We start from the raw sequence: 16,086 nt of genomic DNA on the forward strand, positions 1-16,086 counted from the left end.
TTTTAAATTAGCTTGTTAGACTTTGTTTAACTTTTCATTGATTGATTGTCGGTTTAACACTGTGCGTCTGAGTTCCGCTCATCTCCCCATCCCCCACCTCCATCCTCCACCCCTGCAACCTCCTCCCAAAAGAATGCAAAAGGTAAAAGCATAAATAAACCTTAAAACATCAAAGCATCTCACCATGGAATTGCAGTGTGTCACGGTGTGTCACACAGTGTAGCTTTTGTCCACACATCTTTGCTTATAAATGTGCGTTGCAATAAATTGTTGGTCTGGCTCAAGGCCTCTGGCTTCTGCTACACCATCAATACTGTGTTCTCCTTAGACCCCTCTCTGATATCCTGATGTTGATGTGTGTCGTGGAGATCCTGCAGCTTTGGATCGCCAGGACCCGCCCCTTCACAGGCTCCAGCAGTTCATAGTTGGGGTGGCTGGGGGGGAGGGGCAGCTGAGCTGGTCAGCACCAGCTCTCTCATGCTTAACAGGCTAGGGGTGGGGCCAGCTCTCCTGTGCCCATGCCACCAGGGCCAGCTCTCCTGCAATGCCCAGGTGGAGGGCAGGGCCAATTGGCCTGAGTGCCACAGCTGGTGAGGGGCAGGGCCAACTTAGCTCAGCCCACAGACATCAACATGGCCCCAGACAACAGCCCACACTGTGAATGTCTGTATTGGGGCAGCGTAGACCAGAGACATCCACAGAGATGCCTGCTCCCTTAGTCTCCTGTCGTAACAGATCATGTAGCAGGTGTGATGTGCCTGCTCTTGGATGATGGCTTCACTTTTACCTGACTTGCCATTCCCCCCCCCCCCCCCGTGGCGAACACAATAAATACTAATAGCTATAATTGTGACTGTAAATGATTTTGTCTTACATCATGTTGCTGGTGTGACATAGCCCTGTTCTGTGTTCAGCAAGTGTCCTGTAAGGCTGAGATGCATGTTCAGGTTAAGTAGAAGCTATGTCTGATCCATGTAGAATTTCTAAATGAATTGAAAATGTTATAATCGCAAAATTAAAAAGTAGCGCAGCCACAAGCTCAGCTTGGTTCTTCGGAGCTTTCTCTTGCTACCCATCAACCCCTATATCGTCCTAGTTACCTTTGCACCCAGTTCCGCAGATCCCAGGATGTCAGTATGCAGCCGCTGTGCCTCCAACCATTTCCTGTGGTTGGACAAACTCTGAAGTGCTATTCCAAAATGAGAATCATAATAATCACTTCCCAAAATAATTGTGAAGTTGGGAGCTTTGTGCGAGCCATTTAGAACCTGCTGGCTATTAAGCATTCCATTTATTTTTTCATTTTTATTTTTGTTGTGGGTCCCACTTGTATCAGCAATACAGTTTAGTGTCCATTTCTGTGTTTGAGAACAGGAAGAGGTTCAAATCATCCCACAGGCTTTCTTGGATAGAAGGGGAGACCTGTGCCGTGAATCAAAGGCAAAAAGCAGCTGCTGGCCTACCTCCCATAGTACTAACCTGGGAGCTTCGCCATTTACCTCAAACTGTTTTGAAGGTACTCCTTTTGGTACAGGGGTTCCTTAGGAGAGAGCTTGCGTTGATTGCAGCTCTACGGCCCATAGAAGTCAGACGGTCTCATGCAATGTGTTATGTGAGATGCTATGTGCGTTGTCCCTTATCCCTTCTGGTTTTTGCATTTGGCAGCTCGAAAGTCAAAGAAGCTGGGGAAGTTAAAAGGCCTTCACGAGGAGCAGCCGCAGCAGCCCCCGCCACCACCACCCCAGAGCCCAGAAGAGGGGACCACATACATCGCGCCTACCAAGGAGCCATCGGTGAACTCTGCGCTGGTCCCGCAGCTCACCTCCATCACACACGCACTCACACCATCCCCGGCCATGATCCTGGAAAACATCGAGCCTGAGACCGTGTATGCGGGCTACGACAATTCCAAGCCTGACACCGCGGAGAGCCTGCTCTCCACGCTCAACCGCCTGGCAGGCAAGCAGATGATCCAGGTCGTGAAGTGGGCCAAGGTACTTCCAGGTAGGACTGTGGACTGCTCAGGCTTAACAGTGGTGCCCTGGTGTCCGCTTCGCATAGCATCCTGGAATGAGCGCCGAAGACTCCAGAGTGCTGGGAGAATTCTAGATACTGGTTCATTTCTTTCCTTCCAAGAATGCAGGCTGGTAGCTCTGTTGTCCTTAAGGCAGACACATGGATGGTGCTTGCCAAAGAAAGGGATTGCTTTGTCCCCAAGTACTAGTGAGGTAAAATACATTCTGATAATGAAGCCACGCTGAGCTGCCTCTTGGCAGGACAGCACCTAGGTTTAACCTAAGCTCCAAGGAACTTAGGCCTGGCATGGTCTTATAAGACAATCTGATCAACTATCCCTGGCTAAAAAAGAAATAAATCCTGCTTGGGACTCAGGAGATGGTTGGTAAAGTGCCTTTACACACACCTGAGCTTGGATCCTGAGAACCCACAGTTATATTACATATGGTCTCCATGTCCGAGAAGATAGGCAGGCCGGAAACCCCAGCGCCGGAGAGAGAGAGCCAGAAGGATCCCTGGAACTTTCAGGCCAGACAGCCTAGCACCAGATTCAGAGAAAGACCCTGCCTCAAGAGATAAAATAGACAATGATATTCAAGCCATGCCCACATATGGCCTCACCATATAGCACCCCCATGCCGCACACGTACCTGTGCATACACATGCATACACTTGCACATATATCACAGGCAAACAATCTTCCCCTGCCCTCTGCACCCATAGAGCACCCTTGAACTCTCTGGCAGTGGGTGCTCATTTTTGCCAGGCAGGATTTTGTTAATGAAGTCCTGTTAGCCTACAGGACCACCATGGAGAATTCTTTTCACATTGCCCTGGTCCATGAATTACCTGTGGCTAACCTGCAGCCTGAAGGGAAAACAATGGGGGCTTCATCTCAGAGGATAGCATGACAGCGCTGGAAATATGGCAGGAGAAAAGCACAGTGGGACCAAGAGCAAGGATGCCTGCCCTGCTGCAGACCCTGTCAACAGCTGGTGTCCCCGGCAATGGGGACCACAGAGTCAAAACCACTAAAATGTGTCTGCTCTTGCAGACATGCAGATGGTGACAGTTAACCCCCCTTTCAGTGGTTGCTGTTGGTTGTGTAGGGAACAAAGCAGGTGCTGCAGGTGAATACGGTATCTCCCAGTGCTCTGGTTATCAAAGCAGAACCTCGGGATCTTTAGTGTAATTTGTCGCAGCAGCTCCCCACCGCCACCACCCCTCCACACTAAGGCTTTACTGTGAATGTCAATGAAGTCTTGTGCAGAGACAAGCATGCAGCCCCATAGATGTCTGTGGAATTGACCTGAGTCTGTTTGAGAAAGGTAGCAAGGACTGACTTCTTCCTGGAATGTACTCACGTGCTAAGTGTCTTTCGCTGATTAATTGTTCTGTTCTCTAGGATTTAAAAACTTGCCTCTTGAGGACCAAATTACCCTCATCCAGTATTCTTGGATGTGTCTGTCATCGTTTGCCTTGAGTTGGAGATCATACAAACATACGAACAGCCAATTTCTCTATTTTGCACCAGACCTAGTTTTTAATGAGTAAGTACCTATTAATTAGCCCTCATAAAACAAACTGCAGAATTATTCGTTATGCTGTTTTTAAAAATTATCTCTAAGCCAGATGTACAAGTGTGAAAGGATTTACTGAAGCGAGCATTTTTTAAAGGTTTAAATCATATTGAATTTTGAAGACTTAAAAAATCAGTCATTACAATACCGTGACATACACAAGTCTGAGTATCAATAATAAATCAATATATGTCACTGTTACGTCATGTATGTGGGAACTGTCCCAGGAGAGAGAGAGGATCCAGTTGGCTCTGAGAACTCACCTGGTACAATGCCATGATTAATAGAAAGCGATCTCTTTGGTATCTGCTCTAGTTGGAAAGAAGTTCATTTCCAGGAAATGTGAATATTTAAAGTGCCAGTTCTCGAGAGCAAGATAAAATGGCTCTTTTGTCAACTGTACACAGCTGCTCAGTGTGTTTCCCTGACAGTCACAATCACCCTTCCTTTCGGTCAGAAGAGAAGCCAAACCCATATTCTGCAGTGAAACATTTCTCATTTTCCGACGCAGTTTAAAAAGCTGAACAGACTCTAGTAGATCCTTGTCTTTGGCTGCGGGCGCCTTCCTATTTGAAGTCTACGTTTTATTACTGTCTACATTTCACATTACACATTTCTTGTATGTTAATTTCTGAAACGCCTCTTTGTAATTGTTGGGTCAAAAAATATTTAAAGGGGAAACTGGAATTATGATGGCAACTCCAGCCACCCTCTAACAGATGGCTCTGTCTAGAGACATGCATATAGACTTCTACAATGAGGGCATCAGATGACAGATGGGTGGATGGTGATGGAAAGAAACACCATACCAGGGTACCACAATAGCCCCTGCAGTCATCTGCCAGGAACCTCAGCTCATTCGGTTTACTACACAGCCATTTGATTCCCAAGAAAGTGTAAGACCATCACAGGGTCTTGAGACAACCCCACTATGGCAAGTGCTTAGAATAATCCTAGTGTGGCATAAATTTTCATCAAAAGTGAAGCCAAAGAACTGATAGGCACATTTTAAATTGACCGGGTTTCCATCAGTAATCAGCTGCTATTGCTAAATAGTTGGTATCAGAATCTCCTGGTACCAACTGAAGGCTCTGTGCATTTGAGTTTCGTCTGAACAGATCGGTGTGATCTTACTAATCTTCCTAAGTATGTGTATCAGGTTCTCATTGGATATGAAATTTTGCCAGAATGCAATCATGCAATCTTTGTCCTTTAGTGCCTGGCTTATTTTAATTAAACACAATATGGTCCACATTTGCCCCAAAGCGTGTCTTCAAGTCTCCATGCCTTTTCATGGCTGAGCAGTATTCTCTTATCTATGTGGTCTCCACCTGTGAATTGCCTGTTGGTGGTTACATCTGGTTTTAATCTCACCACAAACACACACGATAACTTAGCCATCGATGTGGCACATGTTGAATGGAAAATGGATGTCACTGTTGAGCGTACATTGCAGTAGGGAACAAAAAGGGCTGTGCTCTGCCTTTCTGAGACTGTCCGCAAGCCTCCTGTATGAGTTCTAGTCTTTGCTACGCTCTCCTCACTTTTATGCTCTTCTTGGTAATGTCCCTGTTCAAACTGTACAGTGCTCATGTGCAGCCTGATGCCACCGAGCTCAGCAAGGCTGGGAGGATGCCATGTGGAGAGGAAAAGCATCCTCACACAGTCATGAACTATCTTTCTGTTTCCATGAGTTCTGTGATGACTCAACAGTGTGCATTAAATAATGCAGCTAATCAGAAATGCATGCTGAACAACATTACCTACAGAACAGCCAAGAAACAGCGTGCCCAGGGGCACAGTGGGTGTGCCCTCAGTTTCCCCTTGGGGAAATGGTTTAGTATTCACTGAGCAGGTGTTCGCCTTGGCTTCATAGAGCACAGCTGCAGGAAACCGGGAAAGCCGAGCGTCTGCCTGTGGCTGCCTGGCCGCCTCTGGGCGCAGTGGATGGTGCAGCTGAGGACGTGGGTGTGCGAATGCCCCTCGGAGAAGGGCACTCAGGACTTTACTGTGACTGGGACCACACCTCCAGACAACAGCAACGGAAGAAAGGGCTCCAGAGGGACAGAGCCAACATGTCAAGAAAGGCATGGTGTCAGGAGAAGGGCAGTAGAGGGGTAAAGAAACAGGAGGGGAGGTAAGCCTATAAAAACCTCAAATCCCTCCCCCTCCTGACATACTTCCAGCAAGACTCCACCTTCTAATGGCCAAATAACTTCCCAAACAGTGACACCAGCCAGTGACCAAATAGGAAAGTGTATGAACCTCTGGGCCCATTTCTCAGTCACCTCTCCACAGTATCTGTTCTTGTTTTCAATTCTGACTTATACATACCTGTAGTAGACCCTCTGGGCATATGCTAATCCTGCATTGTACATTCTGAGGAGTTCCAAAGTACACAGAACTTGCAACATTTTTACAACCTGCCTGCTGAAAACAGGTTCCAGTTTCTCCATCTTTATTTCAATATCCATCCTTTAGAACCACTTGTTACAGTTGGGCTTTGTGTGTCTTTGGGGACTGTTAGTGTTGGGAAATCTTGACCAGCCACTGATGTCTTTTCTTTGGAGAAATGTCAGCTCAAGGCCTCTTCCCATCATTAGTTTAAATTATCATTTTGCTTACTTTGGATGTAAAGTCAAAGTGGTTTGTAATTTTTATTCCCGTCTGTTACATTCTCTTTATTTCCACTTTTAAAAATTACAACGTGATCTTGTTTTTGTTTTGTTTTCATTTGTTTATTTTTTTTTTTTTTTTTGAGATAAGGTTCATGTAGCCCAGGCTAGCCTTAAACTGACTGTGAACCTAGAATGACCTTGGACTCCTGATCCTACTGAGTCTACATCCTGAGTGCTGGGGTTGTAGACAAACTATTGGCTTATGCAAAGGATTCAGAACTTCATGCGCACTAGGCAGAGCACTTAGGACTGAATCACATGCCCAGCTTCAGTAGTATTTTATGACGCACGCATGTTCTCAACTTTATGAAGCTGAATTCACATTTCCTTTTGTGTCCTTTGCTTTTTATTTCAAGTATTAGTTTTAAAACATAAATAACATCAAAAGATAAAATGTTCAACAAAGAACCTAAGAACACTCCTTTTGAACACATGAAAGTCAGAGGGGAAACACCCCATTTCTTAAGGTTTAGCTAGTTCTTTTGGCTTCAGACTCTTGACAGTATTTTTTTCTAGCATCTAGCACCGAGCCTAAGACATAGTAGCTGCTCTGTACATTTTTGCCAGATAGATTAGTTATTGAACAAATTAACTCACTAGTCTAGTAATTTTCTGGGGGGGGGGGGTTCAGGATTCCTATGTCTGGTTCCAGAATGAAGGTAATGAAGGTTAGGGTGGGAAGAGCAATGTGATGCTGTACTAGTCACGGTCACAGAGGAACAAAATGTTACAGGTAGCTGCTTGTGTTGGCCTTTGAAATGAGTCTGCGGACATCTGATGATCTTATCCTTCAGCTACACATTAGCAATATTGAGCTGGAGGAAAGGCAGGAAATGGGAAGTAATAAAGGAAACATTCTTTCCAAATTTTCCCATTAAATACTGAAGTGAAAATATGAGTTAATACTTTAGCACAGAACTTTTCTTATTATAAATTCAAAACTTTTCAGATAAGTATTAGATGATTAATTATTCAATTCTACCTTGAAACAATATACTACACATTGCAACAGATCACTGCAACTATTCAAATTTCTTATCAGTTCAACACATTAAAACTCCCACTTGAGCTTTTGATGAAAGATTTTCTTTTTTCTTTTCTTGCTTCCTTTCTCCCCCATGGGGTGTTTCAGTCAATTTCTCTTAAGCTCTGACCAGTATTTCAAAATTAGAAGTCTGTTCAAGGCATATATAATCTCTCTCTAATAATAATTTTTGCCATCTGAAACTTGTATAATTTTGGTCCCAAGACTGTTGGGGAGAACAGAGTGGAATTCAGTGGTACTTCTCTAGCCTCTTCTTGGGACTCTGAGGGGACCTCCAAGGAAGAGAGACTGTCTCAGCTAGTGTGCAGGAGTGCTGACTGTGACATCATGCACCATTAGAGCAGACAGCTCATTGATTGGTTATTTCATGTCATGTGTTCATTACACCTTGAACCCTTTCATGTTCCTGGTTGCTAGGTTACTATGTCAACACTTTCAATTTTCCTAGGTGATGGCTATCGCAGCCATTCTCCCAACAAACAACGCCTGTGGGCGCCTTGCACCCACCACTCCGGAACTTCAGGAGGTCTCATTTACAGAGTGTCATGTGTCTCAAGAGTGTTTCTATGCATAGGTGGAAGTCAGGACATCCTCAGGGATGCCTGGGGTAGCTGGAGTCAGGGTGACAAACCCTTGCCCCAAAAGACTAACACGACAATAACAAGCACTACAGTATGGGTCACATCCAGTGGCGGAGAATGGCAATCATCATGAGAGGGGCCCAGAGGAGGGGTGAATCGCAGCCATTTTGCTCAGTACTAGCTCCTTCCTCTGTCTCAAGCCCTTTCTCCTTCCTAATGAGGATTTCTTATGGTTTACAGTATGTAATCTTCCTTCCTTCTTCTTCTTCTTCTTTTTGCCTATATCTGTCTTACATGGAAGCATGCATTCACTGCCTCTTCACATTGTTAAAAACTTACCCTTGCCTCTTCGCTTATTACCGTCCTGGTAAGATGAAGAGCCTGCCTCTTCCCTTTTCATTGTACCTGCGAAAATCTCAGCTACACAACAGCTAAAGGACAAAGTCCATAGCAAGTGGCCTGATTATTGTGGTGGTGGGCAGGGATGTCCCCTCTCAAGTGGTACATGCTAGGTAGTTTGCCCAGTGTCTGCTATCCACAAGTCCTGTTCACTCAAGGATACCTAGCTCTCAGAGATAGTTGAGTTTGAGACTTTTAAGGAAAACACTGCCCAAAGTAGAAAGTGGCCAGTGGCTATCTGCAGAGATTAATCTTTGCCACAAAAGTAGACTAGTATGGGGTTATACCTGAAGGAACAGTCTAACAGAGGACAGCTAAGGGAACATCTGTGAATAAGAAATAGTTGTGTAGGGAGATGTATTAGTTACCTTCTCCCTTAAACAACTTAAGGTTGAAATGGTTCATTTTGGCTCATAGTTCCAAAGGAGTAGAGTCCACTAACAGGGAAAGTGTGGAGAGCATCAGCCTTAGCTGGTTACATTGTATCCATGCTCAACCACGGGGATGTAAACAAAAATTTGGGCCAGGCTATAAATCCTCAAGGCCTGTCCCTAGTCACTCGCTTCCTCCAGCAAAGCTCTGTGTTTTAATGGCCACACACCTTCCTAAACACTGCTACCAGCTGCAGACCAAGTGTTCAAATATATGAGCCTATGAGGGTAGTTTACACTCATTTCACAGTTGTGTTTGTGAGAACAGATGAAAGTCTGGGACAGTTCTCTAAGCAAGGCATATCCTCCACCACCCTTATTTCAAAAAATTTTTTTTTCCTTTCCCTTTTCAACCTATCATAGTGATGAGGATTAGAGTAGGAAGGAACTGGACATGGTGCCACACATCAGGAGGCAGAGGCAGGGAGGTCAGAGTTCAAACAGCAGCCTACACTACAGGGGAAAGCCTGTCAATAACCAAACTAAATAAACAAACACCCTTTTTTTCCCCCTGGAGTTTGAGCACAGTGCTCTACCCCTGAGCTACATCCCACCAGATTTCTTTAAAACAGGTTCATTTCTATGTCAGCCTTTTGGTGACTTTTGTACTCCGTACACTGACTGTTCCAGGGAGAAAGTATGCTTTTAAACATCAGCCCCAGTGTCTCTACAAAATGCTTCACACATCCTTGGCACTCAGTAACTCATTTGGTCTGTTGATAGTCTTCCCAGCAGCGTGAGGATCAGAAACGAGTACAGTGGAACTTGCCTTCTTGCGCTGCTGGGTCCTTTCAAAGGCTCTGAACTTTGGAATGGAGTCGTTCCTGCAGATTTTATCTAAATGTTACTTCAAGAGTACTCCCGTCTGTTCAGCATTTTTTACACAATGTCTCTTGTAGAGCACTTGAGAAATCGCTTGAAGAGTTAATGAAGCTGGTGGTTTTGAGGAGAGGAAATGAAGACAAGATGAATATGAGATTAGTTGTGCATAAGTGTCCTGGGATCCTAGACAGTGGCAGTGACATAAGAAACGCACTGTGTGCTGCCTAAGTACAGGCAGCCTGTTTCCACTTTGAAAGAAGTCAACAACAATTTAAGATCCCACATTATCGGTAAGGCGCTGTGCCTTGGATGTTGGCATATTGCTTTCCTCAGTGAGCATGCTCACAGGGCTTTGTTCTCTTCCGCTGAAAGCACTCTTTCGTGGACATAAAATCACTAAGTTTCTTCACTGAAAATTTTATAGACAAAAATTATTTTCTCTGCAGCAGTTCGATTGCAGGGTTGGGTCAGGTAGCCAGGAATAAGTCAGTTAAAGCTGATGGCTTTGGAGCCTTGGGCTGAGATGAAGTGTAATGCCTGTTCTTTTCAGTTGCATAGCATATAGTCCCCTGTCTAAGGACAGCAGATTAATTTGATGAAATAGGAACTTGCACTGCCTACTTTCCACCTTGACGTTGTATTGCGGACTGTGCAGAAATGCTGCACCCCTGGGGGTGACCAGCATGTGTACAAATAGATCTGGGCTTCGTTTCTCTTCTATCCTGCATGGGAAAGCCAGTTTGTGTGCTGTGCTCAGAACACACTATTAGCATCCAAGTATGCCCTGTGCTACATCAAAGTCTCATAGAGAAAGATGCTCCTTTAAAAGCTGGGCGTTTCATCCCAACTGCTCTAGAGACTGAGGCAGGGGGATCACAAGTTGAAGGCAAGTGTAAGCCATACTGGACAACTTGTGAGGCTGTTTGAAACTAAAGATTACAAGAGTTCAGGTTACTCCTCCACGGTAGAGCACTTGCTTAGCTCTGACTCGATTCCTTCTATTACAATATTAATTTATTTTTAAAGCTCAGTTCATTAGCTAAGGACGACTCCAGGCTTTCTCACCCACATAGGTGACAGGATGCAAAAAGCAAAGACAATCATTTGTTGGCGTGGCCAGCCCCTGATAGAGGGGAGCCCCTGATAGAGGGGAGCCCCTGATAGAGGGGAGCCCCTGATAGAGGGGAGCCCCTGATAGAGGGGAGCCCCTGATAGAGGGGAGCCCCTGATAGAGGGGAGCCGACGCATCACCTGGTGCAGAAAGAATTTTCTCAACTCTTGGCTTTAGACACGTCTAGATTGGAAAGGGGGTCACATGATTTTTATCCCCTATCATTGTAGCTGGCAGGAGAAATGAAGCGCTGGTCTGTGACCCCTGCATTTTCCTGTTAGCCCAAGCTCGGTGTATTAAGTGAGCCATATATAGAAGAGGCTGCAGGAGGGGATTATGCCTCCTTGCGTTCTAGCATTTGACTCTTAAAAGAAACAGAGGGCCAGTGAGATGCCTCAGCAGGTAGAGGCACTTGAACTCAGCCTGAACAATTGAGTCTGATTCTCAGACCCCACGATGTAGGAAGTTTAGGAAAGTTGTCCTCTGACAACCACATGGTCTGCAACATGGTTGGACACACACATTTTTGAAACAAGTGTGTAGGCTTTGATTTTTTTTTTTTTTTTTTTTTGAAAACCTACTTTTAATATTTTTTTTTAATGGAAGTGCTCTTTGGAGCAAATCCAGTCAGCATTGTCAGGAAATGAGCAGTTAGTTCATAGGGTTCAGCAGAAGTAGCTTGATCCACTCGCAAACGCTTCATGAAAATGCAGCAGCCCAGTCTGGTAGTGTCGGGACAGCAAACGTGAATCAGCAGCGGTGCCTCTACGTAGCAGAAATAGCCAGGCCTCAGCCTCAGCACTGGTCAGCCTGAGGGACGGGATGGAGGACGAGAGGAAAAGCTCATTGTCCTGCCTCTCTCACCGAAGTGAAGATGAGCTGAAACAGGAAATCAATGAAGCATTGCAAGGCTAGTTATGCAAACCCCCTACACACTTGTCTCCTGAATCCTCCTTATACTTCCTGCAAACATCACGTACCCGCCCATCAGCTGACCTCATTCTGCCGATCATCCTGATCATCCTGAGTCTGCCGAAGCTGTAAGAAGATGCCAGAACACCACTAGAAGTTTCTCGGTGCATTTCTCTCTATGGAGTCATGACAAATGGAGCTCAACTATGCAATGTCAGGCGAACCAATACATGTGTGCTCTTATCAAAGAATCCTTCATCACGCAACATACTTTCAGCCAATCAGCGTTTGACATAACCGACTTTCCAAAGAAACCAGAAATTCCCAGTTCAAAAGTAAGTATACAATGGAAGAAACAAACAAGACACCTGCCAGCCATGGCTGAGGGGACACTTCTCAGCAGCATCTCTGTATAGCTCTGCCCCTGGACAGAGGACGTAGTACTCCAGTGGCATCAGGAGGGTTAGCAGTGTGAGCTCTCTCCCTTCTTCTTGCTAAGTTGTGATGTTTCTCTATCACTGTGTATTCTGGGGGACAAAGTAATCATGAGTCGTGTGGGGCCTCAGAAGGGTTCAAGGACACCCTTGTTCTTAGTCCTCCAAGCTCTGTAACACAGGTGTTTGTTTTTCCTCTTCATTAAATGGGGAGGACCCAAGAGTCCCCTGGTCTAGAGCTCGGTTTCTTTAGCTCAATGTAGACTCTTCCTTTGAGGTTATGGTGTAAACCTTTGAGACATCATGATGGTGCCTGGCACTTTATAACATGGAGCCCTTGCTGACTGATCACACGTTGTCTCTCATTAGGTACCTTTGAAAGGAAGTAGAAGCACAGCAGTGCACAGACAGCCCCGCTGAACCTGCTGTGAAGAACTGGGACTTTAGTCCCACAGTTAAGTCATTGTACCTCCATCTGATTCCATGGCAGTATTTAAGAGCTCGACCTTGAAGGTCCGATCTCCAACCTTCCTGCTAACTGCTTTGCTGTGCTCAACTGAATGGATTTACTTTGCTAAGGCTCATTTCTAATCTACTGTATGAGGGAATTAGCCACCAGCAGTCCACTGCTGGTCCATGAGACCCTCTTAAATCACTGAGGAGTGTAAGACCTCTTCTTTATAAAAGTTGTTTCTATTGAGAATTACCTAAACAGAATTCTAGAATCTATCAAGTTATTTAAAAATAACCTCAAGGGTATGGTTGTAAGTCAGCAGTAGAGTGCTCACTTATAAAGCCCTTAACTCCATCCCCAATGCCACAAAATAGAATAAGGAGAACAAACCCATCACATTCTTATAAATTATATCACATAATCATTTTATTAAAATTACCATTTTTCCCAGAACCATTAGGAGGATGATATTGCTTAGTCTTCGTTTTGTTTTATGTTGTAAGTCCTCCCTTTAAACTAGTTTATATGAAAAGTCGTTGACTTAAGCATGCTATCTGCATCTTACGATCCGCTGTGATTGGTTGTTTGGGGTTGAGGCATAGTTTTCTAAATGACAACATAAATGAATATCTGCTACTCACTTCCCTGGATGTAAAATTCAGTCTCTTTATCACTTCACTAAACTTTATCACTTCACTAAGCTGAGGAGATGGCTCAGTGGGTAGCGTGGGCTTCCCAGAACCCACTTAAGTCTGAGTGCAGTGGTGCACATCTGGAACACCGGTACTTGAACAACTGGATGGGAGACGGGAACAGGAGAGTCCCCTAGTCTGCTGTATGTAGCCAGGGGACAGAGACCCTCTCTTAAAACAGGCTGGAAGGCAAGAACCAAGACCTGAGGGTTTCCTCTGACTTTACATACACATAAACACACATGTACCCACACACATGTACCCATACACATGTGCCCACACATGTACCCACACACATGTACCCACACATGTGCCCACACATGTGCCCACACATGTGTACCCACACACATGCTCTCATAATGTTCAAATATCATACACTCCTCAAAAAGGAATTCAAGAATGTATGAGCAGGGACTAGCTCATAAATAAATATCAGAAATAAATATGCAGAATGTCTACAGCATTCAAAGCCTCAGGACTATAGAAAAAACACAGAAAAGAATGCATTCTGTCCCCTAGTGTCCCACAGTGTGGTTGATGGGTTACAGGACACATGACACATAGGTTCCTGAGTGGAGGACTAACATGATGAGCCAGGTGACAGGTGACACAGTTCCATGGATCACTGCTGACTCCAGTGGCTGTCTTCTCCACACGGAGGACAGCACCGCCCACCCTGCTTCCACTCCCTTTGCACCTCACACTTTGTCTTTCCCACTCTTTGGCTTTTCAGCCACACCATGTCTCTTGTAGCATAGAATGATATCAGCATATCTATTAGATAAACATATTACAGACTATTATCTTAACTTTCAAAATAACAAAGACAAAGAAAGGGTCCGTGGGCTTGTCTGCAGAGAAGAAAACTTCTGGGACAACGTGTCAACTTGGCCCCAATAGAAACAGCCTATTTTGAGGTGAGCTGGTTTCCCTAAATGGAAAACTTTCTCAGGACACGACCAGTCACAGACCTTCCTTGAGGCCTCTGTTCCCAACATAACTCCGCGGAGGGATGCAGCTTTATTGGTTTTTGTCATTCTTTACTTCACTCTGTGCTGCTGTAACAAAATGCCAAAGACTAAGTAATTTATAAGCAACAAAATGTGTTTCTCACAGTTCTGGAGTTTGGGAGATTCAGAAGCAAGCTGCCAGTGGGTTTAGTGTCTGGTGAGGGGCTTCTTTGTTGCTCCAAATGGGACTCCGTAGTTGCTTCCAAACAGCAGTTCTCATCCAGAGAATAGATGCTGCCCCCCCCCAAAGAACTTTGCCCACTCAACTCGATAAAGACCTTATTATGGTTTGAATGTGAAGTGTCCCATGTGGGCTTATGTATTCGAACACTTGGTCCCAGCGAGGAGACCTTAAGTTGGGGCCTGGTAGGAAGAAGTATGTATCTTCAGTCTGTTTCCTCTCTGTCTGCGTCCCTGACGGAGATGCGCTGTGATTAGCCACAGTTCTCATAACCCTTCCACATGCCTTCTTCCCTGACGTCATAGTCTATATGCTTTCTTATACCATAAGCCAAAATTAATCCTTTCACCGTAAATTATTTCTCATCAGGTTTTTGATGATAGCAAATACAAAGAGATTAATAATTAGTATAGGCTCTAATGTCATGATTTAACCACCCAGGAAAAGACCCACCTCTTAACTCAATAACACTGGTAAGGAATGAGGAACACAGAAGTAGCGAGCAGGCCACAACACAGGCTCAGGTTATTTCCTTGACATTTGACAGAGCCTCTATGCACACCCGATTCTTTGTGTGGAACTTCACAATAAAGAAAGACCTTTGGTTGTAATTGCCCCTCTTTTTAGCCAAACTGCCCTGTAACGCAGCCTGGGACTTGCCTGAGACACGGGAACTGACCCCTTAGAAGCCCTGTTCTTCATGCATTGCTCTTAGGCAACAAGCACCAAAGCCTCAACAAATCATTTGCCATTGAAGAGCAACAACAGTCCATTGGCTCTGACTTTCAGAAGGAAGGGGAAGGTTGGGAAATGTCCGCTCCATATTTCCCATCCGCCTTTAGTGGTTATTTTGAACAGATAAACCAAATAAACATCAAGACTAGGCCCCATGTGTGTGGCATCAATCAATATGCATGTCTTATGGGAAATGGATGTCATGTCGGGTGTAGTGGCTGGGTGGTGTCATACTCCTTTTTCCCTGTAATGAATGATGCAGTTGTTCATAATGTCCTGAACAAAATCTACTCTGTGACAGATGTTCAGAATCAGTAATAAGAGAGGACACGTGACAAATGTCTAATAAATTAATTGAGTTGAACAATCTTCTTGCTCTGCTCTAGCAGATATTGTGCCCGCTTTCATAGAATAATTGAAACAAAATAAGGCCCCTTTGTTTGTAATTACTGTACCCTAAAAGTGATGCCTAGGACTCAGTGTCATTACCAGATGTGAGAGTGTCTCTGGTAACAGAGCTTGGCTCTCAGCATATTTTTTCAGCAGGTAAGGCTTTCCCAGTAAAGGAAGGTTGTGTAACACAAACAGAGCTGCTGAGTAGCTTTTCCTGCCCTAACATCTAAACACACCAGGTCACCTCTGCAGGACTCTAACATCTACACACACCAGGTCACCTCTGCAAGACTCTAACATCTACACACACCAGGTCACCTCTGCAAGGCTCTAACATCTACACACACCAGGTCACCTCTGCAAGACTCTAACATCTACACACACCAGGTCACCTCTGCAAGACTCTAAGATCTACACACACCAGGTCACCTCTGCAAGACTCTAACATATACACACACCACATCACCTCTGCAAGGCTCTAACATCTACACACATCAGGTCACCTCTGCAAGACTCATGGCACCATCTCTGGGAAGATGTCTCCATGGCACTCGCCCCAGTGGCTGTTTCTTACAGGTTTTTGTTGTTGTTTTATGTATGTGTGTGTGTATG

General features: G+C 44.9%; 1 protein-coding gene across 2 annotated transcripts in view; it reads left to right on the plus strand.

Moving 5' to 3' along the window:
• The window catches only part of NR3C2 (nuclear receptor subfamily 3 group C member 2), a 317,849-nt gene that overhangs the window by 258,876 nt on the left and 42,887 nt on the right, over nt 1-16,086 (plus strand). For both annotated transcript variants that reach the window (XM_080937373.1, XM_080937372.1), the window contains exons 5-6: nt 1,666-2,004; nt 3,422-3,566. In XM_080937373.1, the coding sequence (XP_080793499.1) occupies nt 1,666-2,004; nt 3,422-3,566 (484 nt within the window). The remainder of the gene's footprint in view (nt 1-1,665; nt 2,005-3,421; nt 3,567-16,086) is intronic.

This window comes from Micromys minutus (assembly GCF_963924665.1).
Source record: "Micromys minutus genome assembly, chromosome: 24".
NCBI classification, from domain to species: Eukaryota; Metazoa; Chordata; class Mammalia; order Rodentia; family Muridae; genus Micromys; species Micromys minutus.